Raw genomic sequence first — 23,365 nt, forward strand, 5'->3', positions numbered from 1 at the left:
AAATGCAGGCAGGTGAAAAACTCATGAGGTTACTTACAACTTGAACACAAGATGCTGTGAGGCTTCTGTTACCTTCTGTAACACGCTCCGGAGGAGAAGTTTCAACTCTTATTTTTACAGATTGCATTAGCTGTCAACATGAAATAACCGGTCTCTCTCTGCTGCCAATCCCTGCACTCAGATTTAAGGGCAGGATTACATAAGAGGAGCTGTACCTGATAACAGAACCCAGCCTGGCACTAGCATTAGCTCAGGAGACCGACAGCTGATCCAAAGAAAGCATGGCGGTGGTTCTGGATATTTTCTAGTCATGATGCAGATATCCTTCACAAGTGGTAAAAAGGAAAGCAAGACATACAAACACATCTCATTTAACAGACTCAATTTACTATTTAACAATATCAATGATTCTCTCTATAGATCTGTTCAATAAAACAAACTATACTTTGTATAATAGATAACTTCATTGAAGGTATTGCACGGGCTATATTCTTCTGGCCACCATGGGAAAAATAGCAGGAGGTTACTGTCCTCTTTAAATATATCATTAAGCGCAATTAGACCCAGCACAAGAGCATACTAACCATTTAAAATGGGTAATCTGTCATTTAAATATCCACAGCCGCCTCACTTCAGGTCTATTGGATTAGGGAATCCAGAGTATTAGTACTGGACAGGGCGCAGGGAAGGCCTCCTCTCTGCAACACGCTCCCGTTGGCTACTGGCCTCCAAAGGCATTCAGTGGGTCATCAAACGTGCTCAGTGCCTTGCTTTCAGATTTCACTTCCGAGGCTGCCTGGGAAGATCGGCTTTTGGGAGTGGGTATCTTGATCTGGCTGCCAGAGAATATATCATCTAGATATGGGGGAAAAAAAAAGAAAAAAAAAAAAAAAAAGATAGTTTTAAAGGGAACTGACTACTAAACAGAAGTATCATTGTACAGAAAAGTCCCCAGCACACAACAGTGCCTGCCAAGGACATTCTGTGATAAACAAATGCTTTTCTGCTGCAATTCTAGTTGGATTTGTTAAGGACATACGTGGGAGCTGCTAGCTGCAAGTCAAATCAAGAATAGCTTTGCTTCTCCATAAAGCTGAATAATACTTAGATTTTATAACATATTCAAGCTCTCAAAAGCATTTGACAAGTGTTAATAAGTTAAATGTCTGCAATAAATTTCATCTTGCAAGTTCCAAAAGACAACCTCCTGCTTATCTAGAACATTACCATTTGAAGAACTTGAGAGAGTCCATGAATTGTTGAGATTGGTGCCAAAGAAAATCACAAGAGAAAAATCATAGAACTTGCTAGTGATTTGCTGTGCCATCTGCTAGCCATACCAGAGAGTCTTTAACCTATAGCACAACAAAAACGTAGCATGCAGCACTGGAGAACAGGACACAGCTAAGATGCAGGAGGCAGATTGCTCTGACCACCTTCCTGCTGAGTATTCAACAAGTCTGTCTGCAGTCCTGAATCGAGACCTCCCACAGCCTTTCTCAGCATAAGCATTTCTGTCATGAGTAAAAGTAAACAGGACTGCAACATGGAAAAATCTTCCATTCTATTAAGACAGAGTTCTTTCCCAGGATAATGATAGGTAATTGGAAACCTCCAACACAGACATCATATAACAACAGCAGAGCCCACAAGCTTTCAGTTCTTCCTGTAGCTAGTGCTTAGGCTGCACTCATGGAAGAAGACAGCTTCTACTGTACAAGCACTGAAGCGTTGCCATGAGGTTTTCTCGAAACTGTGAAAAGGATTATTATTATTATTTTTTTTTTTAAATTTATTTTACAAGGCAAAGATACCTGGATTCCTTGTGAATCACAAGGCCCTTATATAGATGGTTTTGAACCCCTACTTAGAAAACACACCCCACACAGAGATTCTTAGTTATTTACTGGTCCAGAGTATGAATGTTAGTATTCCAGCCTTAAATATGCATCTTAACCTTCAGCAGTAGCCAAACAAGAAGTGGCCTGTCACAAGATGCTTGCCTTTCACTTCTTGCTGCTTCTTCCCTTCCAGCATGTTCGCTACTGTGCTGATGGTAAGGATTACACAGAATAATCCAGGAGAGCATTTCAGCACAACAGCAGTTTGAAAAAGCAGTAAAATAGAGTAATCCCCTACTGGCATCGCTCCAAAGCAAAAAGCTGTCACATGGATTTGCTTCACAGTCAGCTGGGAAATAGTGAGAGTGCTATCAGCAGTACAGGTATCGCACGCATTTTATAACAAGGCTTGTTACAGAAAGAGAAGAGAGTTTTGGCGATGAATTCCAGCATTTGTCAATGCACAGGAGAGTTCACTCTTGTTTTTGTTGTGGTTTTTTTTTTTGGCTCTTCTAGATGGACAGAGATGACACCAAGATGCTCATGTCATCAGCCATACTGTCACTGAAGAGGTGAGAAGGATAAAGACCTACAAGGGAATTTTTCCTAATACTGCCTGCACAAGCTTATCACGAATGTACTAAATAATGATACAAAACTGTGGTAGAACAAAGAAAGCAAGCAGCTTGTGGCCTTCACACAGTTGAACTGCAGCCAGTCAAGTGTTGTATCTGCAGCAGAAAGGATCTCCTTCTGCTACATTCAGTAACCATATTGCTGAATTCAAACCTTAATCTGCAGAACAAGGAAGTGTCAGGCCAGCAGAACATCTTCACCATCAGCTGTCTTCCCTGTGCTCCTGTTAGTGTCCATTGCTCTGGGCACTAAGAAGCTGCATACCTGCAGCTGCAACAAAAACAAAGCTCCAGAGCTGGCAAGTCCAACCAAAAGACCACGTGTGGCCCTAGACAGCTGATAAATGTAGCCCCAAAAGATCATAAACTGTTAACATTATTAAGTGATATTTTTCATGAGTCAAGCGTGGCTTACATGTTTTTGTGCCCTTATTTTTTATGTTTTAATAAAAATATAAAGTTTTATTACTTGTAACAGATAATTTATGCATATTCTATTCCAATTATTATTTATATATGTGACTCAAGACAATTCCTTTTCACTCAGTGCAGCCCAGGAAAGCCAAAATGTTGGACATGACACTAGAGGAAAATCAAATCTACCAGATACACGGGGCTGTAGATGCTCCTATGTATCAACATCAAAGGAGACACCAGACAACAAGCTCTGGCATTAGAATGCATGTCAAAAGTAGAGTGCAAAGGACAAGACCCATCCTTACTTATCTTCCAAACTATTTTCAAATTGGGACTCTCCAATTCTGTTTTTCAACACAAGGCTCTTGATTTGAATGCAAAAGTATTTAAAAGAGGTGGTGGTTTGGGAAGTTCTTTCATTTGCTACAGGCTGCATGGAAAACAGTAAACTATTAAAATACTTCTAAAGTAAACTTAGAATGAGATATTTCTCTTGATTCAGTACATCTTTCAAGAATCTTGCCTGCAAATCTGTTTATTTTTATTTTTTAATATATCAATTGGGAATGCTTTGAAATCTCAACCTTTTCATTCTCTGGCAAGTTTTAATGCCTTTACAGACTTCAGCCAGGTCACTCCATCAGGTCTGAGTGCTTAACAGAACCCCAGCTAAACACTAATAAATTAAGATATGTTTTGAATAGGTTGAACAGAATGAAGGCTCACAGGAATCAAATCCAGATGGGAAGGGACTTTTCCATGTTAGAGGAAAAGAATTATGTGAATCCCAAAGAAGAGCTATAAACATGAAGAATCCGAGAACAGATGAAGTTCAGAGATCAAATGACTTCTGATACCTCCACTGACAGAACAAGAAAGCAGCATGATTTGCATCATTTCAAGTTAGTATATACTGTTTTGTTTGTTTGTTTGTTTTCAAGAATTGTACAGAGCAAACTTTGCTTTCAGGTGTAGCATTTCCAAACTGCTCTGGGTATACGCTGATATAAACAAAATCTTAAGATCTTAAGAGCTTTAATGTAGTTAATGCAGCTGGGGGTGGGGAAAGATTTATTCACATCGTCAGTGATTCATCTGAAAACAGGATACAAGAAGCTGTGCAAATTTAAACATGGAACTTATCTTTCAGTGCTGTAACAGCATGAGATTATTCTTTTACTCAAGACAAGAAACATTCTAATCCCCACAGATGAAAAGATCCCCACAGGAATTAAACTATTCCTCCTCTCAGAAGGATTTTATACACTTAGCTAAAACAATTTAAATCTGTGCTTTTCCTACAGATCTAGGAGCTCTCACACAAGATTAAAATCTTGCATGTTCCCAGACTTTAGAGCAGTTAAGAGTTCAAGAAAGTGAAAGGTTCTAAACCATCTCAGAAAAACTCATTTGGAGACATGACATTAATAGCAAGACATTAGACACTCACCCATATCGTCATCAAATATGGATTTCTGTTCCACCTTTTTCTTGGTCTTCTTTTCTTTTGGTTTTACAGTGAGATCCGCAAAGATATCAATGTTATCATCAAAGAGGTTAGTCTCTGGCATCTTCTCTTTTGCTTTGTTCATTGGCTTAATTGCCTCAGTAGCAAATATATCATCCTTGGAGCAAAGTATAGAGAGATTATCAATACAAAGCACGCTTCAAGAGAACAATCATTACCTGTACACTGCAGCTAAGTTGTTTAGAAGACTGACAGCCTTGGGCTTCTCAAATCTGAGATGTTTGGGTCCCTTCTCCCCTGCTGGAAGTTCCCTAATGAGGGACTGTGCACAGGTCAAATACAGAGATACAGAGATTGTCACCTCTCCAGAATGCCAACCTTACTCCTTTCTTGAAAGATCTATCTGAGCTGCTGTGCACTGAACAGAAGCAGAAAAGAACCAAATACTTCATTAATCTAAAGAATAACCATAAATAAATAAAATAAATAATCATGGGTATGTTGTCACGGCACGTTCATTGCCCTGTCTGCTCTGTGTTAAGGCTTCACCTTTTAATCCACACTTGGTAATAAACAGATGAGGCTTCACCTTTTAATTCACACTTGGTAATAAACAGATGAGCACCCAAAGTAAGGGTTTCTGTTGCCCAGTATCAGAGTACAATTGACACTTCACTAACTATTCTGTACAATCCCCTTCCTACAGCAGCCTCCACTCAGTCTGTGTTTAAGTAGAAGTACTTGCATATAAAGCCCTGGGGATCAAAAAGGCCAAGGCAGCAGGCTTTCCTTCCCAACTCCTTCCAGCAGGCTTCAGCCATTACCTCAAAAATATCTGTTGCAGCAGAGTCAACAGCTTGATGAACAGCAGATTTCAACTCCTTCCCAGTTTTCTGACTGGTGAAAAGAGAATCTTCCTCTTCCTCCAAAAATGATATAGGGCTGTTTTTTGCTGAAGTTTTTTGCTGTACAGACTGGAAAAGATCACTGCTGTCTTGACTACCCAGAACAGACAGTTCAGGCTTTTTCTCCGTGCCCTTGATGGGTTCATTGGCCACACTGGCTGGCATTTCCCCCTTCAGTTTTGATTGTGTAGCTGTTCTGGATGTTGAGCGGCTTGCAAAAAGGTCTTCTGATTCAAACAGATCATCTCCTTGTTCTGTGGGTTCAGGAGGAAGTTTGTTTGTCGGAATGCTGCCATGAGCTGGTAGTGATGAGCCAGAGAGAAAGCCATTTTCTTTAGACTCTGCTTCAGTAACAACAAGCTCCTTCACATTCTCTACCACTGATCTCTGATTTGGTACTGGGAACTGTGGTTCTTTAGCACTGTCCACCTCTTCACTCTCACCAGACTCTTGGGCAGCCAGACGGCGGGCCATTCTGCTTGGAGGCCTTCGTTTTCCTGTAACCTTGATTCTGGTCTGGAGGAAAAGAACAGAAACAGAGAGGGTTACATTGAAGGGAAACAAAAATAACACTACGCTTTATGGAAGACAGATTAGAACCCATGTTTTGTTCTGTTATAACACTTCTCTGTCATAACACTGCAAATTAACATGTGTTACTCATTTCATACCAGCACACTGAAATTAACTTCAGCTTTTGCTAAGTTTCTTAAAACAGAGTTATAAACAGCTACCAGTACATTTAAGCAAACATTCAGCTGTGAAACCTAAGCAAGGAATGATGAGAAGATGCTGATTTACTTTAATTCCCTTTTTTCTCATCTTAAATACCAAGGTTACCTTATTGGCACTGTGCAAGGTATCCGCTTGCATAGGCTGATCAAAGCTTACACCTAGTTCTTCATTGTTCCCTGTAGCAGGAAGGGCTTCTGTGTTCTGTATGTCATTGGGCTCATGCAGTGGAGTGTCCAAAATGGGAAAGGGGGACTTTACACTGGAGATCTTAGGCACTGCACCAGGAAGTAAGGCTGCAGGGTTAATAGCTAAGTTAGCCTACAAAACAAAACAAAAAAAAAGAACAGAACAAAAAACACATACACACACAAAAATAGCATGTTAATACTGCTCCAGAGAAGCAGCAAGAACTAGTATGTTTAAGCATTCAAGTTCTACTCCTAGAAGTGCCTGGGCTCTCTCATTTCAACTCACTTCTGCATCTCACTAAACTTTCGGGTACTCAATGCTATTACACTGCATAAGAACTTCAAGAACACCATGGTCACAGTACCTCGCACTAAAAAAACCTGTGTAGCCCAGTATCCTATCTGAGGACAAGACTGGTTCTGACTTTGGAATGAAACAGTTATACAGACAGTTATTAGATTTTTCATATCGAGAAGAGGAAATAACCAAAACTCAAAACCCCCAAGAGTATCTAAGCATCCTTAAAATATTGCTGAGAAAAGCAGGCCAAAAAGCAGCCCACCCTCTGCCCCCAAAGAGTTAAATTGCACTGCTCATAGACAGGTCTGAAAGGTAAAGGGGGAAATAACGTTAAACATGCAATACAGAACAATTAACAACAGAGAGCATCTGAAAAAAAAAGTGGCAAAAGTAAGGTAGGGAAGTAAAAAGATTTTGCTTCAGGGAGAGCCATCAGTGAGGCAAGGAAGATTTTTATTTTTCATTTTTTCAAAAGCCAGAATGCCAGTAAAATAATTACTTGTAACTTTCCAATCCGAGATGAGGGCTCTTTGGTTTTAATGGGAACGGGACCTGTAGATTTCTGCACAAAATTACACTGAATTAAACAACAGGTGGAGAAGTTAATATCAACATCTTCAACCAGACTATAGCCTGAGTTTCAAAATATCTATAGAAAGAAATTATCTCACTGCTTATCAGCTTCTTCTTGAGTTACTTTGTTTTCAACGTGCATTCTAATACCAGAACTAGTCATTTGACTTTTAAATCCTGTTCCTCATGTTGTAACCCCATTTTGTTACAACATTTTAATTCCACCCCTTTCTACCCAATATTATATTTTACCACCATAACTCTGCCACTTCCTCCTTTCTCCAGGTCACACACAACACAAGTCAAATCCAGTCATGACAGCTACCCTCCCTTCTTGCTTATTCACACCCCTAAGATTCTCTGGTTATGCTGTCTTGTCATAATTACATATATGAATAATTGTATAAATTATACATATAAAATATACATATATACGTGTATATATATATATAATTATGCACATATTTAATGTACAAGTGTTATAATTGACTTTTGTCTTTGTCGTTTGCTGTAGTACGGCCACAGACCTTAATGAAACCCGCACAGAAGCCAAAAGAATTCCAGAATTGCAAGGCTTTCAAGAAGGGAGCATTCCATACAGAAAGCAGCCCACCAGTACCAGAAATAAGACTAGCAAGCTCAATGAACATGAAAACTGTGTGGCCTGAAGACTTTGGTCAGTTCTGGGACTCAGGGATAAGCCAAATGGATAAAAGGTTTTCATCCAGGACTTATTTTCCACAAGTCTCTCATCTGCAATGGTTTTATGAGCTGGGCTGTGCTGCCATTGGTGTGACTGGGCAGTATTTGAGGGTTTGGACACTGTTTTGGGGTCCTTGATAGCATGACAGAAGAATCTTGCTGCCTGACGTAATCCACCACTTAAAATGCACTTTGGATTTGTCTGAACCTCAAACAGGCCAAGATCATTCCAGTATTTCAGTGACTACAAAAGTATGAAGTCAAATGTGATCCTCTACATTGAGGAGTACTTTATCAGAAGATAAGCCCATCTCCTACAGCAGAAAAAAATCAAACAAGCAGCTTTGATGAGACAAGCCAGAATGCAGATACTGACTCCCCACGTGTGAGAGGAGTGCTTGGTTCTGCGAGATCAGGAGTCTTGTTTGCTCATCATAAAACTTCCATGAAATGAGTCTTAGCTGCCACAGATTCGTGCTGTGTGCCATCGTCTTTTCTGAGAAAGTCCACCTATACTTTAAAGACCGTAGTAACTCCAGCGGGTTCTGACACTTCAAAGAATGAGCAAGTGATCAAACCACACCAAACTGCACCTGATGTTCTTCACTACATTGCACTTGGCCCTCATAAGCACGCTGGTAGTGAATTAAACATTAGCAATAGCATTTAAACTTCTTGCTAGTAACAGTGCACCTGTTGATAAGCAGACATGAGTATGACCACACATTACTGCGTTTCTGCAGCTTTGCAGCCAATGAATCCAGGCATTAGTTTTGATCTTTTCAGGAGACCTATTTAAAATATCTTTTCCTGTGCATGCAGTCCATGACACAAGCTTTCAGTACTTGCCTCTGTAGTTACTGTCTTCAGAGCTTCTTGTTGTTTGGCACTTAAAGCATTTTCTAGAAGACTACAATTCTCCGGGGAAGGGACAGGACTGGTCGTAACTGTTTTCTTCTCTGCTATTTTCTGAAAGCATTAAGAGCACAAACCAACATGAATTGGATAAAACAAGACCTGCAGAGCAAAAAGCAAGCAAAGCTTTTCAAGATCTGACTTCCATTTCCAAATAAAACTGTTCACATCTTTTAGGCATGCAATGCACAGGCACTGCTTTTTGATCATCAGTGATAGGGGCCTAAGCTATTGTTGGCTGTGGCAATGGAAAATAAGGTGATTTAGGATAAGCTTCCAAAAGCATACACATTTCTCATATGCAGAATAGCAGGGAAAATAAAAGCATAAACCAGTTAAGGAACACTACTGTTTTCAGAGTTTCAAGCAAGCAGGCTTCTTGAGTAGCTGCAAACACTGACTAGAGACAGTCCCTCCCACACTCCTCAGATAAACAGTTTCCAGGAAATATCAACAGTTTTCTACCCTCACTTCCAGCTATTGACCTGAAATTAGACTAAAGTCAGAGCTGGCTTCAATTTAATTAAGCTCCATAGGTGCCTAGGTTGCTCTGAAAGTAATGCCTCCTATTTGTTTCCATGGAAACTACAATAATTACAAAGAGCATAACATTATTTGATAGAGAAAATTGTCAGCTAAAACACTACTTTTCAACATAGCCACCATTATTTTTGCCAGCTATGAACAAGAGAGCTTGAGTGCTGTGCTCATAAAAATCTGCACCAGCAGAGGGGACCAACAGTCACTGTTTGCACTGCTGAACTGCACCCTAACCACTGCCTCGCTCTGCTCATGCCTACTGTTTGGTCTCCATAAACATTCAGCAAACCTCAGTGAATGTCAATGGGTGCAATTCCAAAGGGGAAAATCACTTATACACCTTAGCATTTCAGATACTATTTCATCAGACTGCCCCTCTGCTGTCATTTGTTGCACAGCAACAAAAGGTAACGGAATATTGGGGGGAAGGTTGTAGGCCAACATGACAAAATATGAGGTATTACTTTTTGAGCAGTCATTGTACATTTAGAGAAGCTTAGAATGCATATCCGGACTTTGAACTCAAAGCCCTCATTATGTAGTTCAATTCATTACAGAAGTTGCTTAACCTCTAATAACAATCCAGTGATTTTATTAACACATTCATCACCTTAAATTAAACGAATCTACAGACTGAAATGACATGAGTCAGAGTTCATCTGAACTACTACATAAAGAGCTTTAGGGCTACCATTCTCACAAACCCTGCTGAGCCTAAAGAACCTCACTGCAGAGAGGTAGGCCAAAGTTTTAACATCTCAAAGCTATCACTACCCATTAAACCAGCCAGACCCCGGATAATGCAAAAGCAACTCTACTATTTTGATTTCTGCTTACGTGTGTTCTCTAACATTTAAGTCCATCCCAATGTTACCAATGAAGGAAAAGAATACAATCCTCAAATCTCAGCTTCTGGAAGTCTGCTGCACCTGTTTGTTCCATATATCTTTAGAGTCACAACAGCCAATTCTATTCTCTCAAAAAGATTTTAAAGTAATTTCATGTCCAGAACACATAGAAAAGCTCCCTTCTATACATTTATTTCTGTGGTCTTCTGCAGAAGCCATTTATACTAGAGGATTACATACTGGAGGGTTTATTTTAGCAGTACTGAAGAGATCATCCTCATCATCATCCCCAAAAAGACTTCCTCCAGATGATGGTTTCAGGATACGATTTGCAGACTGAAGAGAAAAAGGATAGAAAAGAGAGTCACGGATGAAAAGCATCACATCTTCCACTCATGATGCCTTAACTGATTTTAGCACTTGGCCATCCCTTGAGATCAGGGACTTTCAAGTCGTGTTCAACTGTGACACACTAGAAGGCTACACACTTCAAAGATTGTTTTTAAACAGCAGATTCAGAGGAGGGATTTAGACTCACCATTGAAGTCTTGGGACTGGCAAAGAGGTCAACATCCGGGTCATTGTCCTTCTGAAGTTTGTGACTGAAAAGAAGCTCTTCATCTTGAAAGACACCAGTGCTTTTGGGACGAACGCTCTTCTCAGAAGGCTGAAAGAAAAGGAGAAAGGTTCAGACAACTAAAAAAATCTTTCTTAGAGAGGACACCTGCATCAGGGATGTACTTACCAAGTAGATAAGACAGGTTACAAATCACCTGAGGCTACACTACAGCCCTGGCAACAAAAGTACAGCCTGAACTACCAGTAGCGTTTTTGCAGTTTGAAAAACCTACAACGTAAATACTTGTATTATCAGTTCATTGTGATTAGAAGACATTAAACAAAATGTACTTTCAGATCTGCCAATTTGAAAGGCAGCTTTTACTATGTACTTGTTACGCTTTCCTAGGAGGAAGAAAAAAAGATCTTCAGTAAGGTATTATGAGTATATAGCAAGGTTTATATTTTAGGAAGAAACTTTTATGCTTTGAATTATTCAGATGAGGGTGCAGGACAGAAGTGAGAAGAGAATCTAGTTAGTTATCCTCCTGAGCTACCTAAAGAAAAAAAAAAAAGCCAACTAAAAAAGACAAAGTTGAAGTTCCTTATGCTGTTATTGTTGATGCTCATTGACGTTTCCTTAAAGCAAAGGCATCCCCATAGAGAAGAACAGAACTTTTGCCTTTGGCAAACACATGTACTTTCAACTCAGCTGCTGAGTGGCAAGGAAGGTCAACAGTCAAACACATTATCTCATCAGCCCTCCACAATCTGGCACACCAGACTGCATCTGCATTCTAACACTAGCTTCCAGCACACCATTTTTTGGTCCATTCTTCTTATCCTTTATTATATATTTTTTTTTAATACTGCTTTTACAGCTCCTTATTCACCCACTTTAGCTTTGTGCCAAAAGCTAGGTCAAATTTTTGGAGCACTATAACAGCTGTGTATGCACAAATACACAGAGATCTGATGCACACCAAGTTTTATGCATGGACGCTACATACACTAAGCACTCAAGACAGCAGCACCTTTCAGACTTCCCTGTCAGAAAGAGCAGGTTCTTAAACCATTTATTGTGATTTTTGCATGATTATGCATTTCAGCATGGTAACCACTCCACTATTGCTATATTCTGATCGCTTCCTAGGAAAACTTTAAAAGGGCTTAGATTTTGACAGCCACTACTCTCTCCACCACCCCAAAAAAAAACAAATTCACCCACATGCCCATAACAGGTAAGTAAGTTTTCAACTAACTCAGAGGCAGCAATAAGCAGGGAATTTTGTCTAAGAGTCATTTGCTTCTTTCAGCTCCAGGGACTTACAGATAGAACATGTATTGCCCTCATTGTTGAAAATTTGTTTTACAAGGTTACAATAAGAGGACAAAAACTTGTGGCACACTCTAGTGTACACTATGTACTTTTAGATATGATTTCAAGTTTACTGCACACATTTTGGTATAGTTACATCAATCAAGTAGAAACATGAATGTTACCATAAATTCAAGGATATTACTGTCACAGATTCAAAGCCCACATCTTGATGCAATAGGCTATATCAGGAAAGACAGACAGCAAGAATATGGCAACTAGAGGCTTTTTTAAAGAAATGAACACATGCTTGGAAAACAGAATCAAACATAGCTCATCTAAAGTCATCTTAGAACTAAGTCTGCTGACTTATACAGAGCAAGCAGATTGCACCACTATTAAAAGAAGGATAAACTATGAGGCTTCATACTCCATATTCCTTTACTTTCTAATACCTCCAACCTCAAAGGGTAACTGAGGAATCAGCTCTTTAGAGCAGACATCAAATAACTGCACCAGGAAAAAATCTTTACGGATTTTTTTTATTTTTTTTTAAAGTAGCATATGGCAAAATGTTTTTGAGTCAGAGGGATGGAAAAAATTGCAGAGGGATTCAGGATAATGGGTAAGGGTAGGAATTATTTCTCATCCAAGAATTGGGAAATTTTGAAATTGAGAAAGATTACCCAGAAAGAATCAGAGAAAGGAGGTGTGACAACAAACAGACAAAACCCTTCTACAAACTAGCTGAGAATGGGACTGGCTTAGAGACAGAAGTATTACTTCTCACTGTTCAAGAATGTCCCCAGACTCACCGCATCATTGCCTTTGTGTGCATTTTTAATGCCATCATCTTCCAGTCTCTCCTCTTCCTCCTCATCAAACAAGCTTAATGCTTTCCTAGCTTGGACACTGGCATCTTTCTCCAAAGCTGGTGGTGATGCTGCAAACAGATCTGACTCCAAAGACGCTGTGGCTAAAGGCTCCACCAAAATAAACAAATAAATAAATAAACAAACGCATCAAGCTGTTACGTAGTTCAAGTCTGCCCCAGACCCACTAAGCTTTGGTTAAATGCCAGCTATGGTCAGAGTTGTGCAATCTGGTATTCACAGCAGACAATTAAGTTCAATTCAATTATACTAAGCAGATAGAATAGCAACACACAGATTATCAAGATACATTTCAATAGATTAAGAAGACATTTTATAACTCTGAAATGAATGTAGTTGTCTTTTTGTACTCTACACCATAGTGATGTTGATAATCAGATTTCTGAGTATGGTTTCATTCCCATCTACGCATCAGGTTACATCATGCTCCACAACTCTGCATTCAGTTGCTTTGACATGATCTGCAAGGTATCTAAGTTCATGCTGTTTGGGATTCTTCATAGTGGACAGCACCACCTGAACACTGAGTGCTCAGGAGGGCTTAAGGTACCACAACAATACACTGGAAGCCCATCAGCTGCCAATTCCTCGACAATCTTTCAGAAGAAGAATGCCCAGGAGTTAAATTCTGTTAAAGTTTCTTCAATAACACACTCAAATCTCTTTCTGTAAACTACTTCCCATGAGAAATTCACTATCCTATGAGCCTCAATTCTATAGCTACCAACACCATTCATCAGACAACATGCACAAACACTGAAGTTACCAAGCTTTACAAAACATATCCATTAGAATAAGCTTATTAATTGATTAATTTAAATGCCATTTAATTAATCTGCTGTATGTTTGACCAATAAGTGATTTTGCTAAAGGTTGAGTTATTCCCTACTAAGTAACAGCAGAGGCAATTAAAAAAAATAATTCTGTTACATTTTTAAACTGAATTTTTGCCAAGTTCCAGATTAACCTAAGAAAATCTCTTACTTTTTCCTTTGTCATCTGCCCTTCGACATCTGTTCCTCTAGGCACAGGAACTGCTTTAGGCTCTCCTGAAGACCACAGTGTATCTTCTGCCTGGTTAGACTTTGCCATATGTGGTCGATCATCCTTTTCTTCTTTTTTCTCTTCATTAAACAAGGGTGATGTTTGTGCTGGCGTTATTTTCTCCTGCAAAATTATGAGAACGTCAGTGACAAAGAATTGCTCGGTATAGAAGAACAACGTACTGTCGAGGGACAGCAGACCCTCAATTTGCTATCCAGGAATCTACATTGACACTGGCAATATGTTTGAGCTTGCTTTCTTTTCTGGCATGGGACATTCTGGTTTGTGACTTCTGATTTCTAGTATTATAGGCTCTTAAAACTGAATATAGAGTGCCAAGAAGCAGTTGCAAACTTAAAGCAGATGCTGTAGGAATCCTGTTAAGCTACTGCAGTGGCTCCCAAGACTGCCAACAGCCAGACTAGCTTGCTGGCTTCTTTTTCCACTCCCAAAGTCTGTGAGGTTAACCTAATCATAAAAAGGTAAGGCCATGAAATAGATTTATGGCAACTCTTTTCTTGGTAACCAGAAAGGTAAGACCACACGTGCAGCAAGTCCTACTGATAGTACTGCATTAAACTTCTGCAGTTCTTACTTCCAGCTCCAAAGCACAACCAGATGGGCTAGCACAGTGTGGGTTGAGCTCAGAAGCCAGAGGACAGCCTGAGAGTACTCTACTGAAGGCCAGCCAGCTAGCGTTGAGATGCCACAACTGATGAATTTCCTGTTTCACAGTCAGCAGTAAACTGGCTGTTCTTGTTAGTAGTACTTCATGGTTTGAGAGATCTTAAAACATCCCCAGAAAGGACTTTCAGCATAAACCAAACAAGTTTAGTGATGATGTTGATGATGATAACTTTAAAATCTCTCTTAGCCTGATAGTAATAAGAAGTTTTACATGTAAGAATTCTGTCTGATCCCATCTGAAGTTTGCTAGAACTACTATTGTCTAAAACAAGTTGGGTTTACACTACCTAACAAGGAGGATAACTTATGTAAGCACTGTACAAGTACTCTGCATTATTTTTAAAAGAAAGGGAAGATACCACTGAAGCAGCTGAAGGAAGCGTTGATTGGGAACTGAAGAGCGATTCTCCAGTAACAGCATCATCTTCAAACAGCAGTGATATCCTCTGTGGCTTTCTTTGGCTACAGTGAGGAAAAGAATAAAAGTAGAAGATCAATGAAAAAGTTTCCAGGCCCATATAAGACTTGGGTTCTTCACTATCTAAGCAATTCTACCATCACTCTCTCTCATCTGCATACCTTTCTACAGAAATGAAGATGAAAGAGGTCAGAAAAGGCATTAGAAGCAGAGAAACGAAGACCCCACTTTGGTGGAGGAATACAATCCATCACAGACAAAAAGAAAGATTTAAAAAACCCAGCCAAGCCCAACACACCCTGCTCACACACATCTATACTTTGTCCTCAGCAGCATTAAGAAGAGACAACACTCACAGTGAGTCTGTCTCTTCATGTTTTTAGGACAGAGCTGGAATGTTCTGAAGAAGATTCCCCCCAAAGTATTTTCACCTCTCTTTAGTGATTGCAAATAAATCCTCCTCATCATCTTCCTCAAAAAGGCTTGTCTTCTTCACAGCTTTAGCCTGACTGATGGTGCTAGATGATTTTGCAGGGTCCTCTTTCCGGTTATCTTCTGAAGGAAGTTTAAGCGGCTTCGAGACATTCCAATGTTCCTTAAAAATAAGGAACTCTTAAGTTTCTCTGTTTTTTTTTTTTTTCTTTCCTCCATTCCTACATTACTGTGTTAGCCAATGTAATCTGACACTGATCAGGCTTCATGGAGGGCCTGGTCACCTTTCAGCATACATTTGCCAGCAGAATAATGTACACATGCTTTCCCATTACAGCTGCTCTAAAGAACTAAGGTCAGTGTAAACCTTCCAGACACGCTTCTAGTTACTTAGTGCCTCTGAGTTTCAATTAACATGTAATTAACATGTAGGATGACACCTCACCTATCTCTAATAGAATGCCAGTCCCTAAGCAGTTTCATCCTTGCATTTCATTCTATCCATCTCTGGACTACCAAGAAAACCAAGCAAACAACCAAACTCCAAACAACATACCTATCCGGAACTTTAAACTTTTCTCACAAAAAAATAAAGTAGAAGGAAACAAATGAATTTTTTTCACTCAGCATTTTTAAATCAGGTTTGTTGGCAGCAGAGTCCTCAGTATGTTATCAACCTAAATACTACCCTGAAAATATTGATTTTTTTCCATATAATTTCTGTTGCCCAGATCCTGAGTTAATCTCAGCCAAGAGTAAGCTTGGCTTACAGCTGCGAACAAGTGCTGCTGTATGAATGAAGCAGGCATGGCAAGAGACTCAGCAGTTTGTTCCTGTATGAACAATTTTATGTTTTGGCCAGTAGGAAAACCCTGTAACCCATTTCAATCAAGTCTTGCTCTTCAGTACCTCCTCATCACTGCTGAACAATAAGCTGGAGGCTTTCTTGTGTGACTCTGACTGTTTTGCTTTCTCTTCTGGGGGCTTTTCCTGTTGCTTCTTGGCAGGTACCACACCAAAGAGATCCTAAAAACAAACAAACCCCAAAACAATACAATGAAATTCCAAATTCACAATGGAAAGCTTTCTGAGAAGTTACAAGCATGCAAGACACCATTACTGCTGTTTCTCAGATAAGAAAGAAGTAATTTTGTGAACCCTTTTTGAAGATATTCTCGAGTGTGATACAACATTGTGGTACAGGGAATTTCAAGCACACAGTATTTGATAGACCAAACACTTGTAAGCATACAGCCTGATTTAGGCATCCAGATTCTCCAGAATCCCCCATACAGCAATTCTGCAGCACAACAGCTAAAATAATGGGGCAGAATTTCTACATTTATGCACTTCAATTTCATAACAAAACCTTCCCGGACTATGCTAAAACCCAGAGATTTTACCACATTACAGAATGTTTCACAGTCCTACCAGTTACCCCTGTGCACAGCCTCAGTTCAGAAATGGAGGGAGCTCAAGCAGTCCCTTCCTGAACAAGAGACCATTATCTTCAGTTTGCAAAAGTTCTTGGTCTTCCAACTCTGAACAGGCCTTCTGTCAGTCTCACACTGGAACTACAAGGTAACTTAACTCACCATGAAGAACCAAATTTGAAAGCTCAGTGGAGCATGTGCAGGAGGAAGAAGAGGATACAACAGATAAGAAAAGCAGACACTAATCTTGTAAAGTTTCTTGCACAAACTGTGCTCTGATCTCAACTTCTGCACTAGCAGTTGTCATTTTCACACACAGAAAAGCAAGGGGAAAAAAAAAAAAAGAAAGATATTTGCCAGCCGTGACACAGCGGAAATAAGAACTCACGGCTAAACAGCAGAGGCCAGGATAAAGCAGCCTTTCCAAGCTCATATCAGTTCTGTATCTCAGTGTTCTTTAGCTGTATGAGAGGGACAATGTCCTTAGCATTTAGGTTCAGAAATGATACGCACTGGCTAAAAATACTAAAAAGAGCTCACAAGAGTACCTCATCAAATCTCTTCCATGATGCCATCTGCACACTCAGAACTATTATAGAGTGTAAGTGGTGCTCTAAATTTAGTGCTCCATTTATGAGTCCAGATTTTTAAACATCTGAATATTTCCTTTAGCAGGCTGTCCCCATGAACAGGTAGGATCAGGAAGTGGTACTTACCTCTTCATCATCATCAAACAAAGAGAGTGGAGCTTTTGTCATGGACTTGCTGGTGGGGAGGGATGTAGCTTTTGATGTCACTGTTTTACTTGATGAAAACAAATCCTGCACAAACCAGAGAAATATCACTATGCAAAGCGACATTATACACTTAAGAACCCTAAATGGGAGACCCACATTTAGGATGTTAGGAGCTACGAGATACGGTTCAGTGGCTTGTGGTAGCAATGGTAATGGTTGGACTAGATGACCTTGTAGGTCCATTCCAACCTTTTCATTCTATGATACTATGATTCCTTTAAAAACTAAAATAAAATGTTCAGTGTGTCTCTGAAGTCAGGATAGATTGTCTTTCACATACACCAAGTACCTAAAAACTCATGGTGGTTTCCCTCAGCTTTGCAGATTAATTACTACAGGAAACCAGGGACACAAATCTAAACATATTCAGTCCTTTGTAATTCTTGTTCTTACTTTGCTGCTCTTTCCTTCCCTTTAGACTTTTAATTAATGCCTGTGTGTACCACACAAGTTCAGGCTTCTAGCACTGGGGAAGAAGTAATCAAAGACCTCGCTCTGAGAAAGTTTATAGAAAGGCCGGGAGCAGATACATGGTGTCAAAGTTCACAACTGTACAGATAAGAGGAATAAAGTCAGAGTAACTCAGACTCCCAAGGATTTTTGCAGTAATTTACTTCAGAGATACTCACTTCAGAATCCTCCTCATCTGAGAAGAGGCCCCTCTGTTTCCTTTGAGGTGTTTCAGATGAAGGCTTGAAATCATCACCTGAAGATGGCTGACTCTTAAGAACAAAGAAAATCACTGCATCAGCACCTACTTATAGTCAGCAAGGGCAGGTACACTATGTCCTTTTTAAGGGGCATGCTGCTGATAGCAGTCAAAAGAACAGGATACATGCTTGTCATTCATGAGCTCAAGTTCCATTTGCTGTGCGAGCAACTCTTACGCAGCCAGAGCTGTGCAAAGTTCTCCTGTACTGACACCTTCCTTCTCAGCAGAAAATGTTTGCAGCAATACATACCAGGCCTCATTTTGAGTCAATGGAGAATGATTTTTAAGCCAAAAATAAAAAAAAAAAAGAAAAAAGAAAAAAAAGAAAGGACATTTTGTGTCAGCCATCATTTCCTTAATTAGCACAGCATGGCTCAGGACTGCCACCAGCTATATTGCCATTAGAGTCAGAATGATTCCAGACCCAAACACTACCACCAGGAAGCCTAGAGTATAAGGTTGCCTTCATTTCCTGACAGAGCAAGAGTGCTGCTGCTGAATCAGTTCCCATCCTCTCCTCCAGGAAAGGATAGTACTATGAGATCTGAACAACGGCACTGGAGGTTCTCCCATTACCTCTTTTGCTTTTGCATCACATCAGAAACAGGAGCTGGCTTTCGGCTTTATGCTCAAGTGCTTTTTAAAAGGCAGTATAGATAGAGTCCTACAACAATTTACATTACACATCCCCAGCACTGCTTCTCAGTGTGGAGGGGAAAAGAGTTGCCATAGCTCATTACGTTCATATACTGCTTAGACAGTCAAAATGTATACAATGGACACATACAGTCTGTGTTACAGAAACAAGCAGCATTGTCACCTGCCCCAAAACACTTCTGAAAAATAAAATGGGGTGCACATTAGGAAAGCCTCACGGCTTTATGCACGTGTCCTCAGGACAACATTTAAAGCTTTCGGTAACTTAAGAGTTTTCGGCTGAAAAGCTGCTTTTTGAATGCTCAAAATTTTGTATATGCTTAGGTAGAAATGCGATACCCACAATCCTATCCCAAAATATACCCAAGTAATGGGTTACCACTAAAGTTCCTGTCAGAGGTCCATGTAACTGCAGTCTGTGCAGTGAAGAACCATAACACTACAGGTACTTAATTCAGGCTGGCTTCTTTCCAGCAGCTACACTTATCTACACTTTTCCTACACTTTTGCTGTTGTTGTTGTTTGCTTGTTAAAGTTTTGTTTGTTTAAAATACCAAAGACTTCTCATTTTGCTCCCAATTCAGTTCTACTTGAAAAAGATTCTCTAATCATTTCCCTCAAACAAAAAACCCACAGTTAGAGAAGCAAAAGACATTAAAAGGCTGCTGAAGCATTTAAGGACTTCTGGTAACAAAAGACCCTATGTATCCAGTTCTGCCATAAAAATATGGCACTTCCATACCATTTTACGTGGAAATATGACTTCACACCTAATATCTTTTTCCTGATACCTTAGCCATTCAACCTATTCATATTCCATCACCTTTTTTGCTATGGCTGTCTCCTTTTCACTCTCCGCTTCTTTAGCTGTGCTAGCAGCCACAGGAGGAATGGCAGGTTTCTCTTTGAATAAGTCACCTTCATCGTCATCATCAAATAGGTCGGCTGCAGATTTGACTGCATTAAGAGGAAAAAAAAAATGGAATGAGTAGAACAGAACAGCACAGACACTACTGAACAAGAGGCAGCAGTCAAAGATATTGTGCTCCTCTTCTAAAAGAGACCAGCACCAGAGACTTTTAAGAAAAAAAATGAGGCAAGTTCTTGAAGTAAAACAGAGCATTGGTGACAGACACTGTAGCCATTAAGCATCTAGTTGGAATCTCATTGAACAGCTACTTATAAATCCCTCAACAAAGCATTTTACATTAAATTGGCACACCTAAAGGCCTAGTGCCTGTCAATAGGTGGTGGTGAGCAGAGGTTTCAAAACTGCATGAGTTAAGTCTGCACTATTTTCCTGCTTTAAGTCTGGATACTGCCTTTGAAGAGGAAGTAACATCCTAAGACAGAAGGGTCAGTGGAGAGCACATACAAATAAATCAGCCCTATCATGCCAAGGAAGAGTTGCTAGAAGAATAAATATTAAAACAAACATAGACCAAAATAAACAAAAACCCAGACAAAAATAACAGCGTAGGATAGGACTCAGTGGTTCCTACAGTTTGAATTTCAATGATCTTTTACATTTAACTTGTCACTGCACACATAAGAAAGTACCTGGACCTGGAGGCTTTTTAGTTGTTCCCATGAAGAAGTCATCATCATCATCATCAAAAAGAACAACTTTTCCAGGCTGCTTAGGAGCTTTTTCTGTGCTCAGTGCTGCAGGTTTCTTATCTTTTTCTACAGTAACAGAAGAACTGAAGACATCACTCCCTCCTGCAAGTCAGATGAGGGAAAGGGATCCACACAGTTACCATATCCAGAGTTACAGAAACATTACTGAAAAAAGTTACTCCTGTGAAAGTGGAACCAGACACACAGTTTCCATCACAGCAATACTTAAAGCATTCCTGCAACAATGTCTCATCAAAAGCACAAGCTTCTGCTAACCTAAGAAAATATGATCAAAACTAAAAGAAGAAAATGCATTTCCCTCTCAGTGTACGAGTCAAAGGTGCAACTGAGCACACTGCAGACACAAACAGTACATTAGTATTTAAAGTACTACATATCCTTAGGAATAAACTAGCGTAACTCTCAAAGCTGACAGCTGCTAGCATTTATCTCCCATCATCGGCACCTACCTTCAGAACTCCTGCAGAACTCTGATTAAACACAAAGCATGCTGCAAGTTAGAATTAGCATGGTAGAAGAGCTTGTGTTTGTCATTAAGCATGTGATCAAGCAGTGCAGTGCTGCTGAGCTTTCATAGCTTTCTTCTTTAAAAGCCCCCCAGTGCAGTTTAAAGAAAAGGACATTTTGTGCATGAAGCAATTTGCTATTGAATGAATCATACCTGGGAACAGAGATACTGCACCTGCAGGAACTTTCTTTAAGGATTTTGTAGAGATTGCTGAAATCACAGGAAGTACAATACAATTGGATGCACTCACTTTACACTATCAAAGCCTTTAGAACTCTACCATAGAAATAGGAACCTGAGAGGTCTTCTGAGCTCCACATTTTGCTCAACAGCCCAGAAGTCTTTAAGATGTTCCCTTTGAACTTCTGCCTTTTTGCAGATGTGTGTAAGAACAGTCTAGCTTATTGGAATCCATTAAAACTTGCCAATGAATCCAAAGCTTACAAATATAATATACATCCACACATAAAGTTATTTACAAGGGTTCACATTCGCATATTTGGAACTACTTTGACACAATACAACCAAAACAAAAGGGCTCAGTCTCTAAACCCACATCTGAAAATTCCTTAAGTACAGCGTTTCAATAAAAACGGCTGCAGTACAGAACTAGTGCTCATCAGATTCCTTAAGAGTCTGGATATACAAAAAAGGTGAAACGTAGACATTCCAACTGTGAGGAACAATCTTGACCCCAACGAAATCCACAACTGGATCCCACAAAGTACTCCTCAGCAACAGAAACTCAGTGTGTGCAGTGAGCTCTGACAACATCAGTTAGGATATCTTGTCAGCTACAGGAAGTCAGGTACATGCAAGCAATCATAGTGAACACATAAAATTCAAGGAAAACGTAACTGTTCTCTATTAGGATTGAAGAAAATAAGAGATTTGAAAACAACTACTACTCCAGAATTCCCAGTTGGTAAAAACTACGTTCCAGCTGCTGGCTGCGATAAATTACAGATAGAAGTAGAGAGACAAAAGCAGGTTCTTACCTGCACTGATAGGAACTTGTTCCTCTTGCTCTTTTGAATCTTCTCTCGGTGCTTCAGCAAAAAGATCACCCTGTTAGAAGACAAAAATGCAAAGGAGCATGGGGTAAAGCAGTGAATTTGTCTTTCATAGGAAAAGACAGTTGCCAAATCTTCCACATAGAATAACCAATTCTAAGCCAAGACAGAGGAGGTAACCACCACTCCCTTTTCAAATGTATGTCTGCATATACAGACTTAAAGCTAGCTACTCAAAAGTTCGTGTGAGGGCAGATGTCCAAGAGACTCGTTTTCTGTCTTCTAGAATTTAATTTACACTATAATGTGATTAGCAGTCTCTTTACTGCAAAGAAGGAATGAGCTTTCATTTGCACACATTCTTACGCTAGTTAAACTACAGCTGTTTAGGCCCTTGGTATTTCCCTCCAAGCTTTCCTATTGAAACTTACACAGAAAGGACCCAAAGACAGAATTCACGTCTGGATAGATATAAAAACCCTCCTGAATTTCACGTGCCTATGATGAATAATTTACTTTGTTGCTAAGGAGACTCCAAAACACTACTGTGGTGCAGAGAGATACATTATAGCTCAAAAGCATTACCAGACACTCTCATGAGAATCCTTGAGGAATAGCACAGATGAACAGCTCCCTCCCTTTTTCTCCCCATCCCAAAGCGGCAAACTCTTACAGCACAGAGCAGCAGCTAAACTGAATCAAAACTGTTTTTAGTACATCCACACACAGAAGAAAACACTCCCCACATTCAGACTGCAGCTGCCCTGTGCTGATCACACAGCTGAACTCCACACTGAGAATTACAGCCTAGATTCCCAGGAACCCACTACATCTTGTTAGTAATGATCACTTCGGAAAGACAGAGGCTTTGAAAGTTACAAATTGCCTCCCTGTATATTCAAAAGTTTATATAAAGCTTAGTGGAAAGAGGGCAAAAATTGTCAGAAAAGGATGGAGGGGGGGGGTGCAGATGTGTCACAGAGTTATGGCACATCTATCAATTACTATCTGCCAGTTGACCTACTGTGGCTGCCATCCGGTACAGCGAGGCCAATTCTGTTGCATAAGGTAAATGAAAATCTCTAGATGATTATTTTTCAGGTAACAGAAAAGTAAGAATAAGCATATGCAGGCAGGGAACACTCACAGACACATCTGCTTGGCTGGTATCTAGCAGGATGAGTGA

At 39.8% G+C, this 23,365-nt stretch overlaps 1 protein-coding gene across 3 annotated transcripts in view; it reads right to left on the reverse strand.

The window, feature by feature from the left end:
* Positions 1–365: 365 nt before the first annotated feature.
* The window catches only part of WASHC2C (WASH complex subunit 2C), a 31,769-nt gene continuing 8,769 nt past the window's right edge, over positions 366–23,365 (reverse strand). The window contains exons 13-31 of one of the 3 annotated variants that reach the window (XM_072339928.1): positions 22,165–22,234; positions 21,320–21,376; positions 20,578–20,739; positions 19,841–19,974; positions 18,278–18,370; positions 17,568–17,672; positions 16,328–16,444; positions 15,418–15,581; positions 14,928–15,030; positions 13,822–14,004; positions 12,760–12,927; positions 10,607–10,735; positions 10,309–10,404; positions 8,615–8,734; positions 6,990–7,052; positions 6,107–6,319; positions 5,186–5,782; positions 4,344–4,518; positions 366–855 (exon numbers count right to left, since the gene is read on the reverse strand). In XM_072339928.1, the coding sequence (XP_072196029.1) occupies positions 719–855; positions 4,344–4,518; positions 5,186–5,782; positions 6,107–6,319; positions 6,990–7,052; positions 8,615–8,734; positions 10,309–10,404; positions 10,607–10,735; positions 12,760–12,927; positions 13,822–14,004; positions 14,928–15,030; positions 15,418–15,581; positions 16,328–16,444; positions 17,568–17,672; positions 18,278–18,370; positions 19,841–19,974; positions 20,578–20,739; positions 21,320–21,376; positions 22,165–22,234 (2,886 nt within the window). In that variant the 3' untranslated portion in view covers positions 366–718. The remainder of the gene's footprint in view (positions 856–4,343; positions 4,519–5,185; positions 5,783–6,106; positions 6,320–6,989; positions 7,053–8,614; positions 8,735–10,308; positions 10,405–10,606; positions 10,736–12,759; positions 12,928–13,821; positions 14,005–14,927; positions 15,031–15,417; positions 15,582–16,327; positions 16,445–17,567; positions 17,673–18,277; positions 18,371–19,840; positions 19,975–20,577; positions 20,740–21,319; positions 21,377–22,164; positions 22,235–23,365) is intronic. The other 2 variants (XM_072339930.1, XM_072339931.1) reach the window with 2 other exon arrangements.

The sequence above is a fragment of the Excalfactoria chinensis genome, chromosome 6, assembly GCF_039878825.1.
Source record: "Excalfactoria chinensis isolate bCotChi1 chromosome 6, bCotChi1.hap2, whole genome shotgun sequence".
Taxonomy (NCBI): domain Eukaryota; kingdom Metazoa; phylum Chordata; class Aves; order Galliformes; family Phasianidae; genus Excalfactoria; species Excalfactoria chinensis.